Genomic DNA, 25,649 nt, shown 5'->3' with positions numbered 1-25,649 from the left:
TCCTTTTGTGGTTTTATCAGGTACAAAATAATATCATCAGCAAACAAAGCCAACTTTTCTTGATTACTATACCAATTATGTACTTGAATTTCTGAGTCCTTTATTTTTTTTTTGCCAATAGTTCCAAATGTAATACAAATAAAAGGAAAAGAGGAAACCCCTGTCTGGTTCCTCTTTTCAAACAGAAGTTATCAGAAAGGAACCTCCTCCCCCACTTAAATTTTCTCCTCCAATTCCTCATATATCCTCATAATTAACTGTATTATTGTGCCAGGGAAAGAAAATGCTTCCATTGCCATACTCCTGAAATCCCAGCTATCCAATGCTTTTTCTGCATCAAGACCCACTGACAACAGTTGTATTTTCTTACATTCTGCTTCCCTCTGGATCATCATTGTTCTTCTAATGTTGTCAAATGTTTGCCTCCCCTCCACAAAACCACATTGGTCAATATCTATCAATTTTGACATCACCTTTGTCATTCTTTTAGCTGTTATAAACCATTTATAATTATGATTAATAATCAGAAATGTACCTACATGAAGTTGGATCTGATGAATTATTACCTTATTTGGTATTACAGCCACCAATGCTTTCTTCCAAGGAAGATGGTACTTCTCCTTTTGAATACTGTTAAACAAAACCTTCCAGATCTTTATCACTTTCTTCTCTCCTAGCTTCCAAACTTCCATGGCAATACCATCTATTCCTGGAGACTTTCCTGAAGATTACTTCTACATCACCAGTTTCATCTCATTTCCTCCCGTTCTCTTAATAATTCAGCCTCATCTTCCCCTATCTGTAGCATATTTAATTCTTCCATAAAAATTTCCATTTGTACTTTTTCTTGATTTCTATATTTCTCTGCTTTATACTGATTTTCACAAAAAATTTGCAAAATATTTCTAATACCTTTACAGGATTTCTGATTATTTTCCTTGTAATAGGCTCCCTAAGCTTGGCAACAACCCTTTCTACTTTCTCTTGCCTAAGTCATTGTGCTAAAAGGTTTTGTGCTCTGTCATCAAAATATTGCCTAACAGCAATCTTTCTAAACTCGTGCATGTTATTGAGGCCATGCCTTATTTTCTGTTTAGTACTGTGCAGCTGCGTATCTTGTTCTGTGAGATTCCCTCTATTCTGCAATACTTAACATTCGTCCGCCCTCTAAATTCTTGTTGCATCTTAACTTTTGTCTGCCCCGCTAAATTCTTGTTGCTTCTTACCCATATCTGTTTTTCTTTTATTTCCACCCTGTTTTTAAACTCCACTTTCATTTTATCCCACTCACTAGCTAAGAACTTTCTATCTTCCCTAATAACTCCCAAATAATTTCCACTACCCATTCCTTAAATTCCTCTGTTTAACAGGTGGGAAAGCACCAATATCTCATATTTATTTCATCACCCTGCATTTTTATTTTAGTTATTATTGGCACGCAATCTGAAATAGTTATTGGATGCCTATCAAAGCTTTAAATTAAATGCACATGCGCCACTGAAATATAAGTCTAACCTAGCCCAGTTTTTGTACCTTGGAGAATAATATGTAAATTCTCTCTGAGCTCCTACTACTACTAAAGTCATGTCTTCCATACTAATTATTTTCATGAATTTCTTCAAAAATCTACCCTCTTTTGCTGTATTTTTCATTCTAGGCCCCCAGATACATCCTCACTGTTTCAATCAAATTCTAGTCCCCACCTAGAAGTAATATTCTCTGCTGAAAGCTGATATTTTTTCTCAGAATTTTCTTAAGATGAATTATAGCAGTTTTTGGTAGAACATCAATACATGCCAGCATAGTCCTCCACCCCTGCCAGTAGCCCCTTACTACCGTAAATCAACCATTACTATCTTATTTTGCCTCTTCCAGCTCTATTGGAATTCCTGTAGCAATTACTGTAAGTACTCCTCTTTTCCTTAGTCCCTGATACTCTACTGAATATGCCTTCTGAAATCCTTTCTTTGTGAAATTCACATGCTTACTTCTTTCCAAGTTTGTCTCCTATAGCATTGCTATTTCCACACTGCGTTTCTTAATATAATTCAGTACTCTTTCCTTTTTGTCTATACTTGTGAGGCCATTCATATTCCAAAGTAATACATTTTGTGTAGGCATTATGAAAATAAGTTTTTATTTTCACCTAATATGTATGATAGTTTTTTAAATGTCTGTTTGCAGCTTTTATGCTATATGCACCCATTGATGCTTGTTAGGTTGATCTTTTATAAAGTTGTTTCTTGACATCTCCATTTGAACCTATGTCACATTTTACAAGACTTCTTGCTTTAATGAAAATTCTCAAACAAAAAAGCACTCACAGAACTCCTCCATAGCCTTTTAACTTAAAGCAAACACACAAAACTATGTATATCTTCAAATAATGAAGTTTAACCCTGCTGATAGGAACAATTGTACCAAATCAATAACCTGCACACACACAGGCAAAACCTTACCTTAAGTTAAGCCATGCTGAGATGCATGTTACAGCCTGTGCTCCTGTTTGCACTAATTGCTGTCTGTTATTGCCCTCCCAGATGTGAAAAACAGCTTGTATGGTTTCAGAAAACATGAACTTTTAGCCTAAAGAAAATGTGTACTGTCTATCTTTAAATAAAACTAAAGTATACACTGTTCTAGTAAATACATTAAAATATTTAGTTAACAGAAAAGCTGGTATTTCTTATTTTCTTCCAATAATTTCACACTTTATTTTTACTGAGCCTCCTTCCCCTTGTACCTTTTAATTTTACATTTCTCAAAGTAAACAAGCTACAGGCCTCCCAGTTTATTGCCTTCACCTTCACCTTTAGTCAGCATGTTTCCATGGAAACATAAGATCAGAATGTGGAGCTGCCTTCCACTCCAGATTTTTCAACGGACAGTGAACATTTATTTGCTTAAAGAAAAGTGTTTATTACATTGTGGTCCTTCATTTTTTTAAAACTTGCATTCACAAAAAAATATTATTAGATTAAGCCAAGGGTATTAATCCATTCACTATGCAAAAGTAAAAGAAAACATTTCAATTCTACATATTATAATATTCACACTAACAGCCCAAGATTACATCCTGTTGAATTCAACATGACAGCAAGCTTCTTGAACCACTCTGCATGTCAAGAAATTATGCTGGACCTCACATAAAAATGTACTAAAACAGAAATACTTTACCACCATCCATGCTTATACTTTGTGTAGTATTTGGCTTACTGTGTTATGGTAGTATTGATTTGGAATCAGATGCACATTCTCATTGACTATTGCCGTGGATTTAGCTTAATTTCAAATTAATGAATTATTCAAGTTTTAAGTATACAGCAGTCTCATTGACTCACATTGGAGCCTGAGCTTTGGAGAAATACTACTCTAACAGATGGATATGAAACCTGTGCTTTGGCATGTGGTCTTGGCCATCTGAAGTCAGTACATTTTACAGCTTTCTTATCTGTTTTTCACAAAGCATTAATGCTTTTGTGGATGAATCCTTATTTCTTTACTAAAATAGTGTCTGACCAGTCTCTTTAGTAATTAATTCACCTCCTAGTGTGCATTATAGATTTATCCAAAGCAGTCATAGGCACTGGAAGATGTAACAGTTTGGTATCTTTTGCATTCCTGTTAAGAAGAAATGGGAGTGACCAAATAAACACGTTCACAAGTTGATTGCTTATTGTGTACAGAACAGTTGGATGTTCATCGTGTTACCCTGCTGCAGTCATTACACTTGGGTTATCCTGTCGTCAGGTGGTCCCGCAGTCGGCCGGAATTCCAAAGTCTTGGTCTGGCGTTGGTTGCTGTTGCCTCTTCCCTGACGTCAGTGCGCCAGGGGTATATATAGTGCAACCGGCACCATTTTCTTCAGTCTTTCTTGCCGCGCGGTGCCCAAAGCAGAAGCAGTTCGCAAGTGCCGGTCGGCCGACTCCTGAGATTTTCGAATGCGAATTTCAGACCGAAATCTTCTATAAAGCTAAGTACCCCGTTGGGGAAACTTTTCTTGCCTCAGACTGATGTCAGAAAAAGTTAACAATTGTATTTCTTGTGGGAAGCAAATACCTCATAAGGATTTTCATTGTTATTGCATATCTTGCCTAGGCCCAGACCACGACGTCACTTCTTGTCGGTTTTGTGCTAGGTTTAATAAGCGTACTATTAAAAGACGCTTTGATTTCGCATGACACTACTTCGGTAGGAAATTTAACTACACCATGCCGTCGGAGCAACCGACTACCGGCGTGCACAAAAAACGCAGGGATAAGGACAGACAGCCCAGGCCTAAGCCAGACTCCGAGGCCTTGGCTGATCCGGTCTCCGGTTCTCCGGTCCTCAGTGAGGCTTCGACGCAGCCCCTGACTACCGCAGATCTGGAACCTGAGACCGCTACAGAAATGTTGGCGGAAGGCACCAGGCCGAGACAGCCATTTAGTTCAGGCCCTTCCGACGACATTGTTACAAAAGACGTCGGTGCTACAGAAACGCCATCGGTTTCTGAAGGCGTTTTCAGACTGACGACTCTCACCATTAAAACGTTTTCTAAGTCGAAGACTCCTACTAAATCTAAAAGGACTGCACTTCAGTCTCCTGTTCAAGGCCCCATGCCTAAGAAACAGATGCTCAAAATGGCTGAAGATTTGATTTCTTTAATCAGGGGTTCCCAGCCCCCTCCTGGTAAAAGGCCTAGACAAGAGGAAGATAATGCATCCTCTGAACAAGTGTCCATTTCTTCAAACACCTCTGAGGACCAAGATTATTCCTTCTCTCCTTATGAAGATTCTGATGCTAAGGACTCTGTTCCCTCAGCTTCTCCTCCTGAAGACTACTCCTTTGGGGAAACTTTACACACTATGAGAGAACATTTTCACTGGGAAGGTCAGGACTACTCTGACTCAAAGAAAAGGCTCAGAGAGTTTCTTTTACTCCCCCAACACAGACCACTTGCCATCCCACCAGTTTTGGACATAGTGGATGATGTTTATTTAGAATCCACTTTGAACCCAGACTGTCTACCTCCTGCTCCAGCTAAGCCTGACAGATACTATAGAGTGCTTGATTCCCACAAATTTCTTTACAAAAGCCCTGCAGCTGACCCAGAGACCATCTCCCAGGGTCCCAAGGGGGCTAAGGCTTCTATGGCTAAAAACCCAGTACCTTCTGAGAGGGATTCCAGAGCGCTAGACAGGTGGGGGGGGAAAAGGTTTACACCTCAGCCACACTAGCTATGAGGGCACTGAATTGCCAATTTCACATGCTTAAATATCAGCAATTCCTAATCTCTCAGTTAAAGCAAAGAATAACCACTCTCCCTCAACAATCTGAATTGAAAGAAGTACAGGATCTGTTGCACGCCACTGAGCAGGTGGGCAAACATACCTTACAATGTGGGTTTGATTCTTTGGAGGCCTCCTGCAGAGCAGCTGTCACTGGGTCTGTTATACATAGGCATGCTTGGTTAAAGGAACAAACTCTGCCTGATCATGTTAAAGCAAAATTACTAGACGCTCCCTTACAGCAGGATGTGCTTTTTGGAGTTAAAGCAGAAGAAGTTTTAAAGAAAATGGAGGATAAGGCAAAATCTATGCAGACAGTCAAAGATTTCGTACAGGTACAACCCCCTCGCTTCAGCAGAAACTGGCCAACAAAAAATTGGTCCTTTCCAGCTACTGACAGACCACAGTGGGGTAAATACAGATGCCCAAGGGGCAGAGGACAACCACAAGCCCAGTATAAGCCTCGCCAATGGGGCACTACTACACAAGAGGGAGGAGAAGACAGGTCTCAATCCACCAGAAGGCAAACTCAATGACTTGCACCTCATCTGGCCAAGCAATACTCTCTTGGCAGCCCCCTTGGGGGGGGGGGACTCGCACTTTTTGCAGACAACTGGCACATTGTCACAAAGGACAAATGGGTCCTAGATATAATTTTACGAGGATACAGATTCCACTTTCACACCTTGCCAAAGAAAAGAGGAATGCCAAACCTGCCACAAAATCAATGGGCAGAGGCACAAAAGCAAATTACAGCTCTCATGGACATGAGAGCCATTCAACTGGTACCTACTCGAGAGCAAGGCCAAGGATTTTATTCAAGACTCTTTCTAGTGCCCAGAAAGGACAATGCCTGGAGACCAATTCTGGACCTTTCAATTCTAAACACTTACAAGTACCCAAATTCAAGATGCTAACTCTACAGCAGCTACTTCCCATGTTGGGCAAGGAAGCATGGCTAGTAACGTTGGACCTCAAGGAGGCATACCTGCATGTCCCAGTCAGACAAAGTTGCAGAAGATACCTCAGTTTCATTGCAGGTTCAACCATTACCAATTCTCTGCACTGCCCTTTGGCTTATCTACTGCGCCCAGAGTCTTCACAAAATGCCTGGCACCAGTAATTGCATACTGCAGACAAAGAGGAATTCAAATATATCCATACCTGGATGACTGCCTCATCCAAGTAGAAAGCAAAGACATTCTCCTACATCATCTGGCCTTTGTAAAGCATCTACTAAACTGCCTGGGGTACACAGTAAACGAAAAGAAGTCAAAACTAGTACCCTCACAAAAAATGACATTCCTGGGTGCCAGCTTGGATACAATGGCCCAGAAGGCTTATCTTACGCCAAACAAGCAACTACAACTGACTCAATATTTCAGGACATTGGCAGCAAAGACCCAATTAACTGCAAGAAAAATTCTGCAGGCTTTGGGCTTCATGGCATCTTGCATACTAATGATACCATTTGCAAAGCTGCATATGAGGAAATTACAGTGGTACCTAAAAAGTGTATGGTCTCAACACAGCCACAGCTTAGACACAATGATATCTCTCATCCCCTGCCTACAGCAGGAACTTCTATGGTGGTCACAGGCATGTCACCTAAACAAGGGTCAGCCTTTCACCTTACCCCCGGCCAGGCAAACTATCACAACAGATGCTTCAGATTACGCCTGGGAGGCACACATGGCAGGACAATGCATTCAAGGCCTATGGACTGCAGATCAAAGAAATCTGCACATAAATCAAAAAGAGATGCTAGCTGTACAGAAAGCTCTGACAGCCTTCAAGGATCTATTACATCCAGGACAACTTGCAATAAAGACGGACAACACCACAGTAATGTGGTACATAAACAGACAAGGGGGTACACATCCCTATCCTCTATGCAGGCAAACAATGATCTTATGGAACACAGCTCTGGCTTACCAAGTTCAGTTCAAGCTCAATTCCTGCCAGGACAGAAGAACACATTGGCAGACGACCTCAGCAGAAACATCAAGGATCCCCCACGAGTGGAAACTAGATCCACAAATATTTGCAATGATAACTCAAAAATGGGGCCTTCCAGATGTAGACCTGTTTGCCAGTCCTCAAAACTATCAACTAACAAAATTTTGTGCAAGGACATTTCACCATCAAGCTTGGAAAGTGGACGCACTCTTTCTGTTGGAAAAACCTGACAGTATATGCCTTCCCTCCACTGCCTCTCCTCACAAAGGTTCTTCTGAAAGTCAAAAAGGAGAGACCACGACTGATTCTCATAGCCCCAGACTGGCCACGCCAGCACTGGTACCCGCTATTGAGAAATATGGCCCACAGCCCACCATGGATATTGCCTCAAATTCCCCATTTGCTCACACAACAAAACAATCAGATTCTTCACAGCCAGCTCAAAACATTAAATCTGGCTGCATGGCAAATCAACTAAATATACAACAACCAGCTCCTCTTTCCCAAGCAGTTCTGGATGTTATTCTGGAAGCCAGGAGGCCAAGCACCAGGAAGGCTTACTCGGACAAATGAAAAGGTTTTGTGCCTGGAACCAAGCTAAAGGCCAAGACACAATTCAGCCTCACATGCCTCACATTCTACAGTATTTAGCTGAGATGTTGCACAAAGGACTTTCTTTCTCCATTAAAATCCATGCTTCAGCTATTTCAGCTCTCTACAACACGGATCCACCTTTATTTTCACATCCTCTTCTAAGGCAGTTTCTCAGAGGGGCAAAAAACATTAGACCACCCAGGAGAGCTCCTACACCTACATGGGACCTCAATTTTGTTCTGGAAAAACTAACACTACCTCCCTTTGAGCCAGCTTTCTCTGCAGATCTTCAGTTCCTATCATGGAAAACTGCCTTGCTCCTAGCAATAACTTCAGCTAGAAGAGTCTCAGAGCTACAGGCACTAATGGCAGTGGAACCTTTCCTCATTTTTCATCAAGACAGAGTTTCTCTACGAACTAATCCTTCCTTTATGCCTAAGGTGGTTTCCAGTGTGGCTGTAAATCAAACCATCCACTTACCCACCTTCTTCCCAAATCCACAGAACAAAGGTGAGAGACTCCTGCATTCCTTGGACATTCACAGGCAACTTCGTTACTACTTGGACAAAACTAAGACTTTCAGACAATCTGACCAGCTCTTTGTATCCTATGCTACAGCTACTCAAGGGAAGGCTATATCAAAGCAAACCATTTCCAAATGGATAGGTCATTGCATACGTTTCTGCTATACTCATCATGGGAAACCAGTCCCTGCTACCATTAGGTCCCACTCCACCAGGGCAACAGATACCTCTACAGCCTTTCTAAGGGGGGTTCCAACCAAGGAGATTTTAGAAGCTGCAACTTGGAGTTCAGTTCATACCTTTACCAAACACTATCACTTACCTCTTTACTCTAAGACCAGGGCGGGCTTCGCCACTGCAGTTCTGCAGGGCCTTATAGCCTCCACTAATCCTCTATGATACCTCCCCCCTTCCTTAGCTTTGGGATTCAACCCAAGTGTGATGACTGCAGCAGGGTAACACGATGAACATAGTACAGTTTTGTACCTACCATAAATGTAGATGTTCGAGTGTTCACCCTGCTGCAGTCCAGGGTACCCTCCCTCCATCCCCACTGTTCTACTGACCAAATCTCTTCAATACCTTAATGATTTATTTGCTTATAACTGAAGGGATTTTGTGCTTGGGAAGAGGTTACTCCATTTGGTACTAATTTCTGATCACTTTTTTGGGGGCACCTGACATCTGGGGCAAGTAAAACTGAAGAAAATGGCGCTGGTTGCACTATATATACCCCTGGCGCACTGACTTCAGGGAAGAGGCGACAGCAACCGACGCCGGACCAAGACTTTGGAATTCCGTCCGACTGCGGGACCGCCTGACGACAGGATAACCCAAGTGTGATGACTGCAGCAGGGTGAACACTCGAACATCTACATTTATGGTAGGTACAAAACTGTACTTTAACAAGCATTTAATTGGCATAATTAAATTATGTTTAACCATGGGTGGCTCTTTCCTGTGCATGTTTAGAAAAATGTATCAGTGACATTCATCTGTGCCACTGCTGCCTGGTTATCCATGCATTATGTCTGCACATCTACTCCAGGAGTAGAATATCCATTGGAATTTAGCTACTTCAGGGATCTTACCTTGAGTTCCTCCTTTTGCCCTTCAGTTTTCTCCCACATCTGTTAAAGTTAATTTCAAAGTAATACTTAAGTGTTCTATCTGCTTGATGTAAAATAAACCTGACAAATGCATAGTCACTTGCCATATTCATATATCTTTGAGAAGACTGGCTACAGTTGGAGCTTTATTACAGCCCTCAGTACCTGTTATCCCTAAACATTCCAGCCCTTCTACAGTGTAGTAATCTTTATAATTAACAAACATACTTAGAATTGTATATGTTTTGTAGTTTAGTGTGTGTTTAGCAAGTAGAACTTAATTTAAGTGAGAATCACCAACCAAGAATTGCTGGGGTGGAGGACACAATACCCTGCTTACTAATGAATGTTGTGCATTGACCAGCTGAGGCGGGGAGCAGCATCTGTGGGGTGGGGGAGCATACATCCCTGCTTACTAATGAATGCTGTGCATGGGCCACCTGGGGTAGGGGGTATACAACCCTGCATATTAACGGAGGTTGCTCATGGACCAGTTGGTTGTGGACACACAACCCTGCGTAGTAATGAATATTGTGCATGGACCAGCTGGGATGGGAGGCACACAACCCTGCTTTTTAATGAATGTTGTGCATGGACCAGCCGGGATGGGGGGCACACAACCCTGCTTTTTAATGAATGTTGTGCATAGATCAGCTTTGGCAGGGGGCACACAGCCCTACTTACTAATGAATGCTGTGCATCGACCAGCTGGGTTGGGGGGCACACACCCCTGCTTAGTCATGAAGATTGTGCATGGACCAAAGTAGCATGACTGTTTGATCAAGAGGACTGAAGAGGGCTAAAAGAACTACTTAAGAAAGCTCAGCATAAAGTATCCAAATGACCCAAACCACACTCTGGAAAAAGCCGTCTTGAAGATCATCTGATATGATGTTAAATCATACCTCTGTTATAAGGTATACAATGCCAAGAAGACCCCGTCAGTGTATTTTAAATTACAAACATTATACAGAATCATGCGTAATATACTTGTATTTTTAATTTCAAAAATTAAGACCTGGACTTTTTTGAGCTCTCCATATAGATTATCTAAGATTTTTCCATTGCATATCACAGATCAGATTGTAACAGTACTTTTGCAGGTGTTATTCTTAAGTCATATATGAAATCAGTGTTATAAATTCATTGTTTTTAATATGGATATCTTTACAGTTTAAAGTATTAAAAATTTGCATGTTTTAAGTGCCTGCCAAGGTCTAATGAATTTTGTTTAATTTTAAATGGACCTGAGGAGACATTTTATGTAGTCGGTTTTACACAGTTTACTTAAACTTGTCATGCTATTGCCTTTTCATAGCCAAACGATGTTCCATTTGGCAATTACTGAGGCAGTCTGGAAGTTTCTGACTGTACTCTAAAAGGTCATTGTGCAGATGCATATGTTGAATGTGATTGCATTGATTTCTCAAGTAACATTTTCTCAGAACATGAAATGCCAGTCAGAGCTGAATAGAAGACGCAGTTGCCTTAATCCTTTAAGAGTGAAATAGCACAAAAATGAATCAATACACTATACTGACCAAAAGACAAGCAATAATACCAAAATATATATCATCATTCCATTTGGGGAGAGTGACATCCCCACAAATTATCACATTGATAACAATGTCCTAAGTGTACAATCAGTCGTGATGGATTTGGGCACCCACGTTGATAGTAACCTGAATTTTGACCACCGTGTCGCTTCCATTGTATGGAAAGCTTTCTACATGGTCCACCTAATAAGTAAGGGTATCTCATCCAGGTATAAGGAGGTTAGAACATTGCTGTATTCTTCCCTTTTGGGACCCATTGTTGAGTGCAGCGCCCCTTTTGGCATGTACCTCACAGGGCACGTGTGGCAGCTGGAGAGACCGCAGAGGTTCCTCACCAGGAGAATCCAGGGCCTCAAACATCTACCATACACAGGCTAAAAGCTTGATCCCTCTACTCAGTTTCATACATACTCCTCAGAAGTGACTTCTGTCTGGTATACAAGGTGATCTCGGACCCCGCCTTGTAGGGACTGCTGCATATCTGCAAGTCAAGCTCCATTCAAGTAACCCACATGCGCAGCCTCAACATGGTTTGTGACATCAATAGGACTTGTTGGCTGGACAGGTTTGTGTCCCAGGGACTCCAACATGTGTGGAATAGACTCCCTCTCCATGTCAACCAGAGTACCTCATTACCCCTTTTTAAGTGCAATCTGGATGGGAAACAAAAAATACATCCCTGGGATTCCACCTGTGTCTCTGCTGGACAGGGGTATTGGGTGCTGACTTTTCTAAACATGGGCAGAACTCTTGGCTAGGCTTACAAGAGCCTCAGGACCAATAGCCTAGTAACTTTCTATGATCTATATATGAGATGTATGCTACAGTATGGGACAAACTCCCTTGCATTTCCTACAGCTCCACTACTAACTTATTCAAATTCCAAGGTCACATAACCTTGAAGAAAAGAGAAATACACATTTTCCTCAATAAAAATCTTTGTTTTTCAAGGTTGTGCAACTTCAGAGTTAAATTACTTTAGCAGCTGCCAAGAGGGGACACATCCCTCCAAACTAGGAGATATAGAGAGCTTACACAGCTACAAAACTTTTAACTGATGGATTTCTTCAGTTGCTGAACGATGGGTAACAGTACATATGTTGTACCTTTCCTGAATGAAAGGAACTGCTGTTCTCCCAGTTTGTCTCATGTATCTGTAAATTCAGCATTATTTGTTTTGAGGTTTCTTATCTTTCAGCACTGAGTGTTCCTTTTTCCTGATTTTTTGACTAACGTGATTTGCGAAGGTTGATACTTTGGATTGTGTTCTTTAGTGATGCCACCACCAAATTACAGTCAGCTGTTACAGCAGACAGAGCTGGGTTGGACAAGGAAGGAGATACCCAATAAGAGATCTTAAAAATTATTTCAGAAAGAATAAAGAAATAACCATGAATGGGGCTTTGAGCTTTATGGTACAATAAACAGTCTTAATAACCATTTATGGTACAATAAACATTCTTATAGCTCTTTAAGAAGTTTGTAAAGCTTATTGTTGAACAAGGTGTGAACTCATTTTAAATCATATATTATTATAAGAATATTTTCTGCTAGTGACTACTGCTTTTTTGTTTGTTTTAGTTTTTAAGGAAATAGAGTTTGAATTCATGATTGCATTGATTTGGTTGCTACTTGCTCCTTATATGAATATTCTTTGGATGATTGGGTCCTATATTGTAATGTGGCTCCTCCCACTGAATGAATTTTGTCCAATTAGTTGGCAGGCAGAGCACCAGCCCCGCTTCCACTGCCACGAGTGCTGCTGGCCTGGCTGAGCAAGGTATGTGGCACACGATGCATATTCCCCCTAATTCTGTTCCCCTTCTTCCTGTTGTAACTGCATGTTGATGCCTCCTCTTTGCCTGCTAATAATCCTATGATTTCCAGCTAGGATTGGCATGCATACTTTGTATTTGCCACCTGGGAAAACACAACCTCATCTGAGTGAAGTTGACACTAACAAGAATAGCATGCTTGTTTTTTTTTTTTTTGGTAGCTGTGGCAGAGACCCTAGGGGCTCCGTACTTGAAAGAAGAAAAACCTCCTCTCTCTCTCTGCATGCACAAGGATGTGTCTGAACAACTCTTCTTACCTTCCCTGTTTAAGACTGTCTGGGTTTGGTTTGGTTTGGTTTTCCCAGTTGCATGGATAATGTGAATATTTTTTTGAGTGCAGTTTAGCAATGATTTGTTTCAGGCCATGTTTTGAAAATTTTGATCCTTTTTCTGTCTTACTGCTGTCCATTTTATGTCACTGTACGGTGGAGTACATTTGTCTCTGAAGTCTCCTTTTGCTGTTTGCTATTCTGCATCTTTGATCACAATTAACTGTCACTCTCTTTGTGTAATGGATTGCTTTATTTGTCACACAGTAACGTCTAAAGCATGAGGTCTATCTGTTGAGTCTGTAGTGTCATTCTATTACCAGACCATAGCACAGTAAAATTTCTGCATCTTGGGTGCACTTAGTTCCTTCAGCTTCGCATTGGGAGGTGGATCCTGTATTGTAGTCTATTTCATCTGATGACTTGGTATACTGTGTTGGAGAACTTTCCATTAACTGAATTAATAACCTGTGTTTCTTGTCTTACTGATACTGGTTTGTTGTAGCCCAGTGGCCTCAGCACAACATAAGGTCCCTCCTTGTAGGAGAACCTTGTTGTCCAGTATCCGTCATCCATGGGACTTGAGGGGTTTCTCATATGTAGGGGGGTATAATGCAATGACCATGTTGAGTGCATTTTGATTGTACTATAGACTGTGGGCTAGGATGACCACCCATTTTTGTGTCAACACAACAGAAAGGTCACTGCATTGAGATGTTGTGTAGATACTGAAATGCACTCTTGTGGAACAGGGCGATCAGAAAATTGCTGTTGGCACCACTGGAAAAAAATCTGGCAGTGGTGCGACTGGAGTTTGAGTTTGCTTATATGGGAGTGAACACTCCTTGTGTGCTGAGAGAGGACTTTATTCCTTATACAGAATGTGTGGAGTTTGCATGAGTGAATGGTGCTTGCGTGCCCTCATATGAGTTAGTGTGTCATTTTGTGTTCTTTGTGTTCTCTGACAGGAGTTGGAGAATATCGCTGTGTTTTCCTTCTGCTCCCTTTGAGAAGTTCATACATATCGTGTTTTCTTTGCGATTGCTAAGAAAAGTTAGTACATAACATTGTGTTTTCAGTGAGTTCACTGAGAAGGTAGTGAATATGATTCTGCTGTCCTTGTGTTTACACAGAGAAGTTTGTACAGATCATTGTGATTTCCTTGTATTTACCAAGAGGAATTTGTACATACTTATGTATGCTATGTGAGAGGAGTATATGCATGTGTTCCTTATGCAAAACAAATGGAATTTGTCCAAGTCAGAGTACATGCCCCTTGTGTGCAGTTTGTGGTCTTTGTGTGCATCCAATTGTATTCTTTATGTGGAGCAGATGGAGTTCAGGTGTGCATGTGTGGATGCATGGTATTTGTATGCATTGACAGGCATTAGTAGATACTTGTGTGTATACCTTGTGTGCACTAAGTGGAATATGTATGTATGTATTGCTTTGTTTTCCTTATGTGGTATGAGTGACATTTGTATATGTGAGAGTGTATAGCTCTTGCCTGCTGTGAGATGAGATTGTGTGTATTACTGTGTGTTCCTTATGCAGGGTGAGCAGACTTTGAATATGTGTTTATGTTGGAACTGTATGATCGTAGTGTGCAGTGACTGGAGCTTGTACATATTAGTGTATGTTTTTTTATATAGTGTGTATCTGTCTTGTGAGACTGCATTTTCCTTGCATGCTGTGTGAGGAATTTGTATGCATTACTGTGTGATCTTCATGTGGAGTGAGTGGAGATTGTATGTAAGAATAAGATTCTTGTGTGAAATGACAGGAGTTTGTACATCGTGTTCCTTTTGTGTTGTGAGTCAAAGAATGTATAGTACTTGTTTGCACTGAGAGGAATTAGTACATAATTTGTGTGTGTGTTCCTTCTGTGCACCAGGAGGTATTGCATGCATCAATGTGATCCTTGTGTAGTTTGGCTTATGTGTGTCTGTGATCTTTGTGTGCTGTGTGTACCTTGTATGCGATAAGGGGAGGTTGGGCTTATGGATGTGTATATTCCTGGTATCCTGTGTGAGAGAGTTTATGCTTACAGGAGTGAATATTTGTGCTGCGTTTGTGTCTGGAATTGTTTATTGCCAGTACTCTGTGACAAAAGTTTGTGCTTTTGCAGTGAGAATTGTCGGTATAAGAAAATGCCGGCTTCTTGTACGCTAAGGTGGAAAGATTGCATGTGTGTGTGTGTGTGTGTGTGTGTGTGTGTTTAGGTTGTGCAATTTCCATGTTTACAATGAGAAGAGGTTGTGTGCATGGTTGTGTATGTTTGTTGGGGTCTACTTCAGATGAGCCAAAAGACTGAATTCCAAAAGAAGATGCAAAATAGTGAAAACGTTTGGAATGTGGGGGGCAAGTCCCCCTGCACCCCTCATGTGAGGTGCTGCATCCCCCACACCCCCTGGTAACTTTATATACCAACTCCAGGATTGCACAACAGTGGAAAAGTGGCAAATTCTATCATTCACTGTTTTGAATTTTCAGTCTTTTATGATTCAGTCTTTTGATTTTTTTTTAGTCCTCAGAAGTAGCCCCATCCCTTGTGACAGTAAAGATAGTCTTTGTGCATAGCTGTGTATATTCTTTGCTCCTCAGTGAGGATATGTTTTTTGCATGTTCCTTGTATGTACTGATGAGAGGTTCTTTCTCATTTGTGTATATTCAGTGGGTACACTGGGCAGAGTCTTTTTGCATTGGTGTGTATGTTCCTTGCATGTAATGAGATGTGTGCATGAATGTGCTCATTTGCTGTGTATGTGCTGAGGAGTGGTTTTGCATGTGTGGGTCAGCATATTCCAAGGGATGCGAGCTAGGTATGTATGTACTCCATGTGTGTGCAGAGAAGATCGGTCTTGTGCATTTCTGTGTGTGTTTGTGTTCAGTGAGAGTGTCTGTGTAATGGAGCATATGTGCCTTGTGTGCAGTAAGAACAGTTTTTTTTGCAGAGGAGTGCTTGTTTTGTGTTGTAAGGGAAGACTGTACAAAGAAGTACATGTTTAATGTGTCTGTGGTAAGATCATCATTTGTGCATGGGAGTGTTTGTTCTTTGTATTCTGTAAGGGTATTTTTTGTGCTTAAGAATACATGTTCCTTGTGTGTTGAGGAGAGTTTTCATGTGTAAAATTTCATGTTCATTGTGTGTGCTAAGGAGAATCTTTGTATAGTAACTAAAGTATTTGTACATGAGAGTGCATGCTACTTTTATGTGGTAAGGAGAGTTTTTGTGCACAAGACAGCATGTTCCTTGTGTGTTGTGAGGAGAGGTTTCAGGCACAGTAGTGCATGTTGATTGTGTGTGGTAAGGAGTGTCTCTGTAAAGCACAATATTGTGCATTGTGTGCAGTAAGGAGAAAATGGTCAACACTTAATCTGTACTCTTTGGGCACCCGTCTCTACAAAGATCCCTTCCCAGAACATGCAGCTTAATTCACCACCACCCTTCTTTGAATGCAAACAGACTTTGGGTCCTTCCTGCTGAGTAGGTTTGGTCAGTAATGTTACAAATGACTTTTGCATCTGACCTTCACTGGCCTGTATTTAAGTGCCATATCTGTAGAAAGAGGAAATCAGAGGTCAGTGGCACTATCTCCTCAGTTACTGTTTGAATATAGGCCCATAAATGAATGAAATCAGAAGGGTCAACAATAGAATGAATAAAAAATACAACCAACAATATGTGCTGTAATCTGGTTACTCAAGTCTGTGTCAGAGCTGTGTCACTGGTGAGGCCTTGCATTGAATACAGAACACTTATCTAAGCAACTTCGTCCATTATTTCTCTACATCAGTTTGGAGTTTTAAACATAAAAATAACAGATTATTTGAGCAAGAACACAATTCCAAGGCCATTTATTTGATAGTGTGCTTTACTGGGTACAAACTCAGATTAGTAGATAAAATTTATAAGGCCTTTTGCATAAATTTGAGGGTGCAGCTTAAAAAAAGGAAGGCTGCCCAATGCTAAAGTTGTCTAGATACTCGGGGTTACTACTTTCCTGTAATGTGTGTCCCCATCAATGCCAGCTCTGGTGTTTGGTAAGAAAATGTTTTCCTTCCCTTATGCCAACCCTTTGTGGGAGTTTTGTGTTTTTCTGTGCATGGTATAATAAGGCATGTGGTGTGATAAAGGCATTTCTTGGTTGGATTGGTGGGATCCTTGCATTTGTAGGCGAAGATGATGTGCATTTGATGCCAGAGACAGAAGAGCTTATGAACCCTTTCATTGCCGGTTGTTAGTATATGCTTACACACTCGTTTTTATAGTATGTTGCATTCACTTTGCTCCTGTAGTGAAACAGTTTATGATAAAGTAGAAAGCAGATATGACTTGTACTTTTTTATTATTTATCGAGTTGACAACAAAATACAGTTTGGGTAACTGAGATGACTTGTTTCATGTTTTTCTTCTGATTAAACACTTATTGAATCCGTAGTTAATTTTCTAAGTTTGAAATCAGTATAAGATACTGAGAAACCTTAAGTGGAAAGTAACTGATAAGATGTATGTATAAGATATTTGGAGTAAATGTGAATTTTTAAAGTCATATTATTTAACACACACAGTGCATAAAGCATATTCATTCCTTTGTGAGAGTGCACTTTATCAGAATAATCCTTAAAGAAGTGTAGCCCTGAAAACCAAACCAGGGACAAGCAAAGGTGAAACTGTTCTGGAAAAAGCTTGCTTCATTGCTTACAGAGACTTGAACAAGTTTAGTTATGCATATTACCCATGTGATAGTTGTGCAGCCTTCAAATACAGGAAGTGTCTCTGTGGTATATGACGTCATGGCTGCCTCACTGGGCATCTTATGTAAAAGACTGAAGACTGAAAGATGCATCTAGGAGCATAAGGAAAATAACCAGTTACAAGATGGAGGAAAAATGTTTTGAAAGTAGCATGTTATTGTGCTGCATTGCTGATGACCTGGAAAAATAACTTGGTAAGTTGTTCTAGTGAAGTGCTGTTCTTTTTGCATATGCTGTTAAATTCAGCAGATTATTGACTGAAAAGTACTTGGTGCAGCAGTTTGAGCATAAGCAGCATGTAGCCCCCCTCCACAAAAGACACCCTGTGCAGGGCTGGTAATGCCCAACAAGAAAGAGCCCTGTTCATATTTAGTGCCGTATTTGTACAGAATAATAAAACCCTTCTGTAAGTGGTGTGCACTGGGCTGCATAATCTTTTCTGCCTCTCCAGTGCACCTTTCTTGTATCGGAAATGTTTGGTCGTGTACACTGTTTGGTTCTTTTTATAGTTCTTTTGCCATATGAAAAGACGATGCAATTTGCTACATCAGAAGAAGTTCCAAATACTTGTCTGTTTTTGGAACTCCTTACCTGTCATCAACAGATCTGAACCTATCTTTACACAAATTGCTCTAATGTGTCATGCAATTTAAGTATATCGTACCTGCAGTTAATTATCTCTACTGTTGTGATATTCCAGGGCAAATGTACCTTCTTAGTTTAGTGATGTAGTTATTAGAAAAGACTGTGCTTTAGAATCACATGCTAAATTTCTGTCATCTTCTGTTTATGTTGTGAAATGGTATGTCATTTAATGTCCTTGTATTGTCTTTTGTGTTTCCGTTTTAGTTTAAATAAGTTTAACCATCCTGAAGTATTGCTTTAATATGCATGTATTGTATTTTATCATGCATCACGGACTACCCATTTTTTGTAATCATTTTCCTCTGCATTTAAAGCAAATTACTTCAGTTACTGTATTCCAGTATAATCTGGATCTGGATGAATGGATGGGAAACCACAAATTCACCCTTTGCTTTAGCACCCTTGTTTCTTATAGGTAGGGGTAACATGTAAATGTTTTGCTTGGCTCTGGGTTCTTCATAATTAAATTACAAGGGCTAAAAATGTCATGGGAATGAAGGACTAGGCTTCTAAGCATCCTCCTGGATCAGTAACCTCTTAAATACTTAAGAACCTATGCTTTGTGTCGCTAACGATTACGCTTCCTTCCTTAGCTCTGCTGGACATATGTAAATCATGACACTGAGTGATTATCTCCTCCTAGCCAACTTATGCACTGTGGTATTATCATGAACCTGGCTCCAACCTAGGACCCTGGAGATTGTCATTGTACTACTTTGTTTGTATTTCTTAACTGGGGTTGAACACTGATCACCAAATGACCAGTTACTGGTTCAGCCTGGGTTGCATGAATCAGTAACAGAGTGTTCAGTTACAAATAGGTTAACAAATTATATATTTTGGCCTTATATAACTATTTACTTTATTTGTATATATTTTTATGTACTTATTCACAAAATGATTATACAATTTATCCTGGCAGTTGGCTTAGAGGATTAAGGAGCTGTTAATGAGCTGTTTCTGTGGTCCAGTGGTGCAAGGTTTGATTCCCTCAGCCTCCATCACCTAACTGTGTGACTCTGAGCAAGTCACTTAACCGGACACCACTTCCGGGTGGAGTCTGAAAAAGATTTGTGGAGCTTGGTACTCGACCCCAGAAAACAAATAAAATAAAGCTTCTAAGGAGAAGAAAGAGGCTCAGGTTGAAAAGTAAAGAAGGAGAGAGATGAGTGAGGTTAGGGTAGTATTTAGGTTGCGTAGAGTGAGTTAGCACAGAAAAAATATCATCAGAGTAGATTTTAAAGCTAAAGTCCTCCTCATCCTTTTTCCCTTGTTAATACTTGTGTGTGTGTGTGTACTTGTGTAGGCGCTGAATGAATTAACACAAATCCCTTCATTCAAGAACTCTTATCTGCTTTGAGTGACCACACAGTAGGTCAGTGTTTCCCGACCTCTCTCCACAGGTCTAGTACTGTTTACATAAGCCAGCAACCCTATTCTCCCTGGTTGTTTGGCATAGCATTTTGTCTTTTTTTCCAATATTGTAATGTAATTTAGGATAACCCCTGCATGTATTTGCACAAGTCAGATTCTAGCATTTGAATGTCTCTCTTGTGGTGACTCATACCGTGTCCATCAGACACTGAAAGTGCAGTAACCACTACTTAGAGCTCACAGTAGCATTTAATGTTCCCCACCTTTACACTCCAGACAAGCTTTCATTGATCTTTTAAACTAATTATCGTGAGTGCTAGATATTTGTGAGGTGAGAACTGTTGGAAGCAGAAATGCTGCTAGGATTTTATTGCGCTCTCAGAAATTGCAGCTTCTTCTTTTCAAACCTTGGTTCTTGCCAGCCATATAGCCACACTTCTGTAGTCACAGCCTGCCTTAGATTCCCATTATTTCATTGTGATAGAGTCGATCTGATAATATGAGCATGTTTGCTTTCTCTTACAATGGCCTAAGTTGAGAAGTCCAAGGATTCCACATAATGGAGACCGCGCTTTTGTTCTGAAAACAGAAGTGCCACTCTGGCATATGCAGTGTACTAATATCTCTGCCTTAAGCACCCGCTACACTATTTGGTGTTGCTCATATGGCGGTAAAGCATATATGTATGCTTTGTCTGCTTTGGTAGGTGAGATGAAGGAGCACAGTAGACGGATAATGTAAGAAAAAGTCCAGTATTCATTTTTTTTTTTTTTTTAAGGATTATAGCTACATGGTATAGACCGTGTGCCTGTTGGCCTGGATTTTAGTATTTAAATTTCCTTACTCAGATTTCTCATTTCACAAAGTATATCTTCATTTCTGAATGTGTCTCATCACCAGGAAGGCAGATGGTCAGCGTTCTGCACAACACCACTGCAGCTCCTTTGTTTGGAAAGTACTGTGATTTCCAGGTTTATACAGGTACAAGTAAATGTTTTAGTTACTGTTGGGTTTCAGAACTTCTTTAAGAATACTTTAAAAGCTGAGACATGATTGTAATAGTAAGAATTTGGCATGTTTGCAGTGATCAGCTATATATAAATGCAAAGCTGGACAATACACAACATTTCTGGTTGTCATGGAGAAGTCCTACTTTTCCCAAAGTGATGCAAGTCTGGAATCCATGTTACTGTATAAAGCAGTCGCAGACTAAGGTTCAATTCTGTGCCTTACAAACATAAGCAAAATGTGATCAAAATGTTGCTGGGAAAACACTGTAGACAGGATAGGTAATTTTGTTTGACATTTACTCCACAGGAAATGTGTATAGAGCACATGCTATTTTGTGGAATTGCTGTAATTCCTTTGGTTCAGATTGTTCTGGCTACTGTGTTTATGTGGGATTGTTCAGTGTGAGAAGCCATAGATTTTGTACTGTTGTAACTTAACTAATTACTGCACTGGCATTCAGAGATCATGTTTTTAATGTATTAAAATTCACTATAGAAGGACAGGTACATTGTCAAACAAGGCTGTAGATGTTATGCTCTGATTTGCTTTTAGATCTTGAAGTTAGTTTACATTCAAATGTTTTCAAAACAACTAATTTTCCTTTCTGCTAGTAACAAAGCCACAGTTATTTAATAGCACCTTTATTCAGATGAAATGTAGGTGGAATACATTATTTAGGTTAAATATATATGACTTATACAAAGTATAGACATTTGATAATCAGGTAGGTGCAAGGGATGCAACTGATGCTTTGCAGGTATGAAGATATGCATAAACCCAGCTATTTACAGAAGAGTATAAATACTTATAAATGTAAATATTACACTCTTGTCTCTTCTGTCATCACACTTGTATTACTGTACTTGTATTAAATGTCCTGTTGATGGAGCTTTTCTCAGCAGGCCTTCACTAAAAATGGGCTTTATGCCCAGTTGGACTTTCTTTGTAAGCAAATGCCCAGTGAATAAAATATCAAGTAATGAGTTAACTTGATTTATACGTAGATGGAGGGCGTCACATAGTGAGAGTCTATGTTAATAACCCCAAAGGTGGAGGTGATGTGTGTTCTTGCAAATAAAAATGAATACCTCTTCACGCTTGTAGAAATTCAGTTATAGGGAAAAAAACTATTTTTCTGGAGATGTGGCATCTGACTTGATTCATGAAGTTATAATAGGAAAGATTTTCCCCATTTCACTGTAGAAGATGTGAAATGCAGAGGCTTCCACAGAAATAGTGTGGCAGGCCAGAACACCTAACATGGAGGAACTGAAGGAACAGCTTTATGTACTCATAATGGGGGTGGGTACAGCAGGATAATGGCCCTCCTCTACAGATCCAGAACTTCATCCAGGAGAAGGGACTCCGCAGAGAGAGACAGAGTACAAAGGGGGGGTATCTGGTGGAGTATCCTACATATTTCCAGAAAAGTGTCCCAGTTATGTAACATCAGAAACAGAGTGCTGTAAGAGAGGGTGCTGAAGATGCACTGAAAGAAAATACTGAAATAAAAAAAAAAGTAAAATGAGAGATATCCGCACAAAAGCTTAATAAAGGTGCTAGTAGAGAAACAGAGGGGATCCGCAATAAAAGAAGGGCACATAAGTATCAACACTATGAGAAAAGAAATAATAATGTATAATAAAAGTGAAATAAATAAGAAAATACAGTGTTCAAAATCCATTTCTGTCAAAGGGGCACAGAAAGCTAAAGAAACGGGGGGACTCTGAATGGTCTAGTACAGATACTGAAAAATAAAGCTGAAGACTCTTTTCAGACCTACCCCTTGACTAGAAGACACATGAGAAGTTCTACTGCCAGATCCATTTTTTCACCTCTGACACACTAATGAAGAAGGTAGTCCTGAGTTCTAAGACCGACAGGAACACTCTGTAAACTTCAAAAAATACATAATGGAAAGATGAGATTTTAGGTAAAATAATATAACAGTGGGTTATGTATCTTGGAGTGGCTGTGTGGATCATTTGGATTTGTAAAGCCAACTATGTCCAGTGCCTTCTTGGACTTAACATATGTCAAAATTGTGTACCATTAACTATCAGTTTACACCTTTTGGAGAATGACTACGTACGGCTTCTGCTACCTTACAAATGTTAACTGGCTAGCTTACTAAGGATAAACAGTATTTGTGTTTTTGATGTGCCAGATTGGAATGGCATGAAGCAGTGTTACCAAATAGAAAGAGAAGAGGTGGTTTCAGTACTGGAAAGATGTGATTAACTCTTTCTGGAAAACTGTGTGGGTGTGTGAGAGAGCAGTAGAGTTGTATGTGTTTTCATGTATTGTTGGTAGCATGGCATTAGAAGGCAGCGGGCTGAAATCAAGATGGGTTGGAACTTGGAAAGCCAGTGATTATAACATATAACGCAGTGAAGCAGCTGGTCAGTATAAAGCTTATTTGGGTGTCAGGTGTTGGCTATTACTTGAGACAGCATTGCTGTTTTACCATACACTCTTAAGACCAAATGATACTCACAATTTATTACTAGTTGGTAAGCAGTTCACATCATGTGTTTGTGTAGACCCTGTCCATAATATATTATTTTATGATGAAAGGTAGGATCTCACGCCAGTTCATCATATTGCCTGCTGTATTCATTTCTATTCTCTACAGAGCAGATGGAGTAATTTCTAAGAACTGCAACCTTACAGCAGATGTACAAAAGTGATTGAGTATATGTTGTGAATAAGAAATCTTTATCTGAAATTAACAGTGCAAAGACAAATGATATACGTTTCATTTTTGCTTTTCAAAAATCACATTTTTTTTTTTTTCATTTAGGTATTTTTTTTGTATTTGTGCCTGCACTGTTTTTAATAGCTTGATATTCATGGTGTTTGCGTCACTATGTTACACCCGTGCACTGGCCCCAGTAATCAAGGAGCCTCAGTTTTCACCACTAGCACCAGTGAGGGATGTCCACATTGGGAGGATAACAAGTACACACACAGTAAAGTACAATTTCCTTTAAGAGCACACAGAGATCATAGTCAGTCTGGTTTCTCCCTAGATCCCTACTAAGACTCCCCACTGGCACAGATATAAGGTTCAGATCTCAGCCTAGTGGTCAAGCCAAAACGTCCAGCACCCTCTCTGTTCAACCAGTGCTTCGTGTCCCTGCCCAAGTAGCTGACACACACACACACACACACACACACACACACACACACACACACACACACACTGAGATTTGATTTGTATACAAACCCACAGGCACTCCTGGGGAAGGCTGGCACAAGTTCTTCAGGTATGCCCACTTTCTGGCTAGACTATAAGGTAGTAGTGACTGCCACCAACCACTGCTATCAGCTACTATAAAGGCCCTTACCAAAGGGTGTCCAGTTCGACTGTGCAATATTACTGCTGTCCAAATAGTAAGTGTGACCAGAACTTTTAAGCCTATTGGTGTGGCTTATACAGTATCATCAAATACATGCAAGTACCCTAAAGCTTAAATTATCTCTACACAAAACAGCCACAGTCGAAAGGTTTAAAAATATTTAATAATAACTAATAATAGCACAAGACAATACTTATTACTTCGACACAATGACATTAGAGAGTTCAGAAATCACAGGAGATACTTTAAAACAATATTGTATGATAGTCTGACATAAATATAGAAAACAGCTGGACTAATCTGGCTGTTTCTGTCTATCACTGTTCTAAATACTACTTACATACAGAGCAAGCATGTGCTGGTGAGTGGATGTTCTTACTAGATCCAAGACAAGATACAAAATGCTCTTTTCCTTCTTTCTGAGCTAGCCCTTAAATTGATAATACACGGTACTGTTGAGTAATTTCAGATTACATCATTCCTGACACCTCTGCTGAAATTTCCCAGGCTCACAGAACTCAAAATTTAACATATCTTTGTAATCTTGCACCTACCAGGAAGCCAGAGCAATAAAGGACACTTTACATGTAAAATACAGTAATTATCTCTGTCTTAACAATAGAAAAAATTTCTTAGCCCAGGCATCCTGTCTCTGAGATTGAGATCAAACAGTTGTAAAATTCTTTACTTAACAGTTTTGTTCCAGCAGGGTGCACTGTGGTTACATTTTTGAAGCTCAGTACAACATATAGTTTAATCCTAACATATAGTTCTCTTTTAATTTGCAAAACAAGCCTGTGGATTATATTAATAGTTACAATGACACAGAATTATCTACAAAATTCTATCTGGCTGGGCTGGCAGCCCCTCAGTTTTTTACAGCATGCTTCATTGGCACTTTGGTTAAAGACATTGCCAGTAACATTTCCTTGCTATTCTTCAGCTGCCTGATAATTACTCTGTTTGAGCTAGTTTCTCGTGAACTTTGTGTGACTTTGTGAAGCCAAAAGCATGTTTATCTGCTGTGTGATTATTGACAAGAGTTCAGCTTTCCTACTGTATTTTTTATGCCAACAAGTTCATTATTAAAGCCTTTGCTCAGCCCAGATGGAGCGTAATTAGAAGCTGATACTGCTTTAACAATTAGTGGGCCTTATTAGGTGACTGCTAGTCTCAGAACTATACCTGCCTTAATAAGTTAAATATGATGACATTCAGTGCTATTTAATAGAATTTAAAAGATATGGCTCCAAGGGTTTTGCCCTTGACTTCTCCTGCAGGTTTATTTCAAATTGTTGGAACCAGCTTAAAGAATACATATTGTCTTGTTGCTGTCATGAAATGGTGTCTAATAGGTTCATAGGTACTTGGCTATCGGCCCCG

General features: G+C 40.0%; 1 protein-coding gene across 19 annotated transcripts in view; it reads left to right on the top strand.

Annotated features, from left to right (window-relative positions):
• The window catches only part of LOC122789306 (calcium/calmodulin-dependent protein kinase type II subunit gamma), a 2,351,533-nt gene that overhangs the window by 1,879,055 nt on the left and 446,829 nt on the right, over window positions 1–25,649 (top strand). For 12 of the 19 annotated variants that reach the window (XM_044056632.1, XM_044056627.1, XM_044056634.1 and 9 more), the window contains exon 13: window positions 12,730–12,792. The exons of the other annotated variants lie outside the window; for them this stretch is intronic. In XM_044056632.1, coding sequence (XP_043912567.1) covers window positions 12,730–12,792 — 63 coding nt within the window. The remainder of the gene's footprint in view (window positions 1–12,729; window positions 12,793–25,649) is intronic. 19 annotated transcript variants of the gene reach the window in all.

This window comes from Protopterus annectens, chromosome 14.part0 (assembly GCF_019279795.1).
Source record: "Protopterus annectens isolate FY-2018-M chromosome 14.part0, PAN1.0, whole genome shotgun sequence".
NCBI lineage: Eukaryota > Metazoa > Chordata > Ceratodontiformes > Protopteridae > Protopterus > Protopterus annectens.
The sequence above is the reverse complement of the archived record's forward strand: the minus strand, read 5'-3'. Positions and strand labels throughout refer to the sequence as shown.